This window comes from Manacus vitellinus, unplaced genomic scaffold (assembly GCF_001715985.3).
Source record: "Manacus vitellinus isolate BGI_N305 unplaced genomic scaffold, ASM171598v3 scaffold_20_pilon, whole genome shotgun sequence".
Taxonomy (NCBI): domain Eukaryota; kingdom Metazoa; phylum Chordata; class Aves; order Passeriformes; family Pipridae; genus Manacus; species Manacus vitellinus.
This window is the reverse complement of record NW_021939471.1, coordinates 10,695,538-10,701,537: the sequence shown is the minus strand read 5'-3', so window position 1 is coordinate 10,701,537 and position 6,000 is coordinate 10,695,538. Positions and strand designations below refer to the sequence as shown.

At 41.8% G+C, this 6,000-nt stretch overlaps 1 protein-coding gene across 1 annotated transcript in view; it reads right to left on the bottom strand.

Moving 5' to 3' along the window:
* Positions 1–4,323: 4,323 nt before the first annotated feature.
* Positions 4,324–6,000, bottom strand: part of RAPH1 (Ras association (RalGDS/AF-6) and pleckstrin homology domains 1) — a 47,933-nt gene continuing 46,256 nt past the window's right edge. Inside the window, exon 14 of the mRNA XM_029959516.1 lies at positions 4,324–4,775. Coding sequence (XP_029815376.1) covers positions 4,615–4,775 — 161 coding nt within the window. The 3' untranslated portion in view covers positions 4,324–4,614. The remainder of the gene's footprint in view (positions 4,776–6,000) is intronic.

Genomic DNA, 6,000 nt, shown 5'->3' with positions numbered 1-6,000 from the left:
GGATGCTGTGTAGGGGGTCACCACCTTCGTCTGTGGGGACACAGGAGCTGTGACAGACACGAAGGGCCGACCTACAGGCTCCATTCGGGCCTATGGGGAAGGGATTTTTAGTGAAAGTGGAAAGGGAGAAAGAGAAGAGAGAGGGAGGAAGGGAGGGAGGGAGAGAGGGAAGGAGACAAAGAGGTTACAAAGTCAAGGTCTAAATGTGCCTGTCATTAAAAATTAAGAGGTAGATTACAGCATGCAAGAAGTATTAGCAAAACAATGGAGCAAGAGACAATTCCATACACCTGACAAGCCAGGACCATGCTTTCTAATGGGCCAGGTCAGGGGGGAGAGCCGGCAAGAATAGGTGGAGCCAGGTCTATTCCAAGCTATGCTGACTGTCAGGGAGAAAATATGCCAGCCTTGTTACTTCTGTGGGGCAGGCAGTGGTACCCACTGGCCTCCTTTAGGCAAGTATAATGACCCAAACTGAGTCCCCTCCAGAGCACCACAGGCCATGACAGAGGACATCAGGCAGAGCAAGAGACTCTGTGGACACCTCAGCTCAGTACGACTGGCATTAGACCACACACGGCCTCCCAGAGCATGTCAGATCTTTACATGGGGTAGCTCAGGCCTTACAACACTGTTCAGTGTTAAAAAATGCAGAAATCCTGAACTGCTCTAAAACATATTGAGAGCAAGCTCTACAGAGGAATACTATTGAGATCCTTTTCCTCCACATGCTCTGGTATCCAAGATTAGCGAGGAAAAAAAATAAGGAAAAAGAGGGAAAACTGAGGTTTCCTAGGAAAATTTCCCCGGAAGGAAATGTTTAGATATCTGCAAAAGAAAGTTAGGTTGGGAAAGAAAAGTTATACATGCAACTATCACAATAAGCAGAAAAATTAAGGAAAGACAGGGAAAAGCTGACTAAGGGAAGGAGCAATGGGAAAGCAGCAGGCAATATTTTAGTCTACTCATAGGGTTTTGCTCAAGTTAAGCTGTTTCTCTAAAACTGTAAGCCTACTAAACAATAATTGCATTACTCAGGTTTATAAACATCCTCCCAATACGAAGTGTTTTGGCTACAAGCCCAGGTGTGAATTGCACAGTGCACAGCACAGAAACATGCATTAGAAATACGATGCCACCATGGCAACTGAGCACGCTGGGTACCTCTGCCTTATTAGTGGATACCTTGCAATAAGTTAGCCCAACTATGCTCATTTTCACTGCAAGAGCAGGTTTGCAAATCACTTTGTTCTAAACACAGGTGCACAGAGTGTCTATATGTGCAGAACTCCACCAAAAGGATTAGAGTCAGAAACAACAAACAGTGATTTTACCACAAACATGAGGTGTGCCTCTACCTGTCACAGTAGGTCTGGAAGGCAAGAGTATTAACAGTTCTGGAACTAAATCAAGGTGTTCACATTACAAAACAGGAGAGAAATCTTGATGTTTTGCAGGTGTTAGTCTGTAAATTACCATTCTCCCAATCACTCAGGTTAATGGATTTTCAAGTAGCACTACCTGACCTGAATTGTGCCCTGTATAAGGCACCATGGGTGTGCTGCCTTTAGTTGTGCTGAGCTTCACTTTTGACACCTGAGACAGCAAAAGGCAATAGGAAAAGTAAAAGTGCAATAAAACAGACAGAGAGGGAGAAGAAGGCATAACAGAATAACTATCCCTGAATGGCAAGACCTTGGAGAATCTTCAGTTTGTCCCTTAAAGCAGACACAGTGACCATGCATTTCGATGCTTGTTGTAGCATCCCATTTGAAATAATGTGTTTAAAATCTAACAAACAAACTAAGGCATAATGATCTTCACTGCCCAACTGTGAACAATGTGAACAGATGAATAAAGTATGCTTTGAGCAAAGAGCAATCTTTCAAAATATGAAGTAAATGGATTATCTGCACTTTGTGAAACATTTTTTTTAAAATCTTAGATATATTTGAAAGAGGGAGTTTTCCTCATATCCACTGAAGGCAGTTATTTTCACAGTGAGCAAATTAAACACTCACAACAGGGAAAAGACTATTGTGCATCTGAGAAGGGGAAGCCCCTCTCATCTCCACAGAATCAAATAAAATTTCCACATCCAGAAACATATTTAGTCGTACTTTGTTTACAGAAGAACCTTGAAAGAGATAATTGTGCTTTTTTTGTCCTTACAATTATGTGACATCCTTTTGTGTATCTTGAGGAATTACTTATTACATACTAGCAATTTCATATTTGTAACATGCATCTTCATGACTATCTGGAATTCTCAAAAATGCTATAAAAACAACAGTATCTATTTTTGAAGTATCAACTGTGGGGTTTTTTAGCTATTTTTTTTCCTAAGAAAACGAACCTTTGCAACTGAACTGTTTGCCATCTCTTTTCCCATGCTAATTGCCTTTGGACTGGTTAGCAAATTTAGGTCAAATATGACAAACTCCTAGAAATCTCAGTATGTTTTCAGCTTCAATAAATTGTTGTGAAGTTACTGGCAGCTGGTAAATGAGGGAAAAGCAGGCAGAACTCACCCATTATTAACCTGTTAGCCACTAGCCAACCAGTGCAACAACCTGGCTGGAGATCCAGCATCAACATCACATCCCTGCTGAGCCAAAGCATGCTGTGTTCTGCCCTGCCTGCCGAGGGGGATGAGCCAAGGGTGACAAGGTGGGAGAGAGCTGTTGCAGAAGGGGAAGGACATGCTGGACACATCCTGGCACTTGCAGCAACCTGCCCACATGAACGTCTTAAGCCAGCTTTGTCACCAAAGCACTGCCTCTGAAATAACTGTTTGGAGACTTGTCTCCCTAAACCAGCATGTCCCACGTAAATTACAATTCTTTCAACACAGTTGTTTCCTTTCTTGCCACACAGCCTAACATTTTCCACTGCCAATCTGAATTATTAGTTATGTAAGTTCCCTGAGTCAAACCTGTACTGTAGTTTCACTGAAGGTAGATTTGTCACCAATTCACTCAGAATTTTTTTAACATGGTTTCAAATGATACCTTTACATGGTTCTTTTCATTTGGATTCTTTTGAAGTTTTAGGGCGATCCATTTACCTGTGTTATGCATGAGGTAATGAAATATACCCTTTCTTGGATTTGTGCACAAAAAGGAATTTGAATTAATGAAATCTTGATACATGGATGGCCCTCAAGAGGAAGTATTATGAACATTTTAATTTTAAAATGGCTTTTATCAAACAACATAAAAATTCTTGGGGATTATTTAAATGAGTGATTACCAGCAGCACTACAGACTTAATAAGAGCAACAGTGACCCCATGGTGATAAACTTCAAACTTTTGCCTAAGGGCTCACTGAGCGTAGCAGCAGGATTTTTACACTGAACCCAAAACTTGAGGAAACAGGAACATTACCATTCTCACAGCAGTACTCTCACCTCTGTCGGATACCTGCTAGCAAGTACCTCATCTTGTGCATCTATCCCACTCCTGCAGAAAGGATGCACCCTGTACCCATGCACAAGCCATCTGCTGAGGGACATACACCAGGTGTTGCACTCATGCAGTAGAAAAACTTGGATCACAATTTAGCAAGCTACATTCCTGGACTGAGTACTATTAGAATCAGACAATTTCCAAGCCAGCAGGCACTGCAGAAAAGTTATGAACCCCAAAGAATTTAGCCATGTCAGCTTTCACATTGTCACACGTGCTTTCTTATCTCAAAATGTGATGTTTTATCTTATTTTTAGTTTTTTATCTGAAGCACCAGTGCCAGGTGTAGTGACGCATGGATTTAGTTTTAGTTTTAAAAAGCTTGCTTCTCTAGCTTGAACCTGGGGTCTGGGGAAGGTTCAGACTTGACAGAAGACAGCTTCTCAGTGTCCTGCCAATGTAATTCCTCGTGTAGCTACTACAGTTAATGACATCAAGGCTGTTCTCAAACCTGGAGATTCCTTTGAACCTGACAACAAACCAACTTAAGTGGAACTTTTGCTGTGTTTGGAAATCTTCCCCAGGAAGTACACCAGTCAACTACCACAAGAACAGAAAACTAACCAAATCACAACAGACCTGAGCCCCAGGCTCGGTGAGTTAAAATCTTTTGTAACTCTTTACCAGCAAGAGTAGATACCAAGTTCACAACTGCTGTGACTGTGTCTGAGGTTACTGTTTCCATTTCCACCTAATATAACAAAACTTTTGAGTAAAAAGTTTGAGTGGAAAGTACTACTGAAGTACTTCAAAACAGATATACCTGCCTTTAGGTCTCAGTTATTCGCATCTTTACAATGGGGAGATGTGGCTACCTAACTGGAAAAATATCGTAGTGAAAGAATTTCATTCAACTTGTTAACAGCTTATCATTTTATTTTGCCTTCATTCAACATTAGTTAATACGACTCTATGAGAAGGGCTGTATCATGCCTTCAAAGAACAGAGGGCTTCTGTGCACACAAATAAGAGCAAGAACAGAAAGTTCCAGGGCTGAATTCCCTGAAAAATCAATCCTGAAAAAACAATTATATAGAAGTGTAAATCAATAATGTAAGATAAAAAAGAGAAGAAATGCACTCAGGACAGAGGTGGAAGAGGTATATCACTCTGTGTCGTACAACTGGTTGAGTGCTGGTTCTCAAACTAAAGTCTTCTTGTTACCTTGCTGGATTCCTCCAGTTGAGTGCCTCGTTTCCAGGCCTCGGAGAACATGGAGCTGACAATACTTTGGGAACGGACATGTCCAGCTGGCTGGGTGTCAGAAACTCCACTGTCAGACTGATTAGAATGATTTGATTGAGATTCTGTTCAGAAAAAAAAAAATTAAGAAACAATTAGCATATGTTTCTGAATATAAGAGTAAAGTCAGCATGCTTATAATGCAAGTCTGTGTGACACTTATTGGTCACTGTTGTTAAACAATGTCCACCAAAGGACATTGCTCCCAGTGACTACTGCATACGCTCTAGCTCACATTTAAGCCACTACTGTCTGGAAAATAAAACAGTGCAATAGATCCCTGGTATCAATCAAACCTGAAGCTACACAAAGATGGCAGCATGTCAGATACACTCCAAAGTAAAAACACACTGCAGTTGTATGGGTTCTGAAACACCCAGCAGCTCCTGCACTTTGGGAAAAGCCATATTTTATGCAGTGCATGCAGCCTGCTCTCTCCAGCATTCCTCCCCAGCACAACCTTAGAAACAAACACTGGACACAGGCTAAGGACAGGCAAACTACACTAGCCAAGGCACGAGACTGCTTCCAGCAACCCATTCCTCAGCAGAAGAGAAGAAATGATGGGCTTCCTGCAACTACCCAACACTGATGATGATGCTCTGGGCCCACAGGATATCTTGAAAAGACAGCAGCCACTGCCAGACCATTTTATTCAGCCTGGTACCTGCTTTCTGTGTAATCCTAAACTGTCCTAGGAAAAAAAGAGCATCTAGGCACAGGTTGGAATGCAGCTCTGGCAGAGCACTCATAGCTGACAGCTGTGGCTCAGCTCCCTACAAGAGACAGTTGATCAGAAAAAACACCCAACTTGGATAGAGAAATTGTCAATAACCAAGAACTTACTGCTACACCTGGCAAGCTACACTACACAGCCAAAAAGATGCCTTCCCAGTTAGGCTGAACTTGCTCATCTCATTCTCACAGCCTACTTTCTGAACCTGTCCAATTCAGTAGCATTACTTCCTGACCTGTGTCTGCAGTGGACAAAACACTCTCACACTCTACCGCACATTGTCAATTATTAATCCAGCCCCTGAGGGTTCAGAACAACCTGGCAAAGCACCAGTCACCTCTGAACAGTGAAATGACACTATATAAACCATTCATCAATTTTTAAACTGTTATGTCCTCCAAAAAGTCAGTCCCAGTCCTGCTGAGAGGTAAACAGGAGCACATTACTGCAGACAGGTACGGTCTGACATAGGAACAGAAACAGTATTTTTAAAGCTGGTCTCTAATAAAACTGTTTGGATTTTTGCCTTTGGAGAGGGACTATCTCTCATTTTC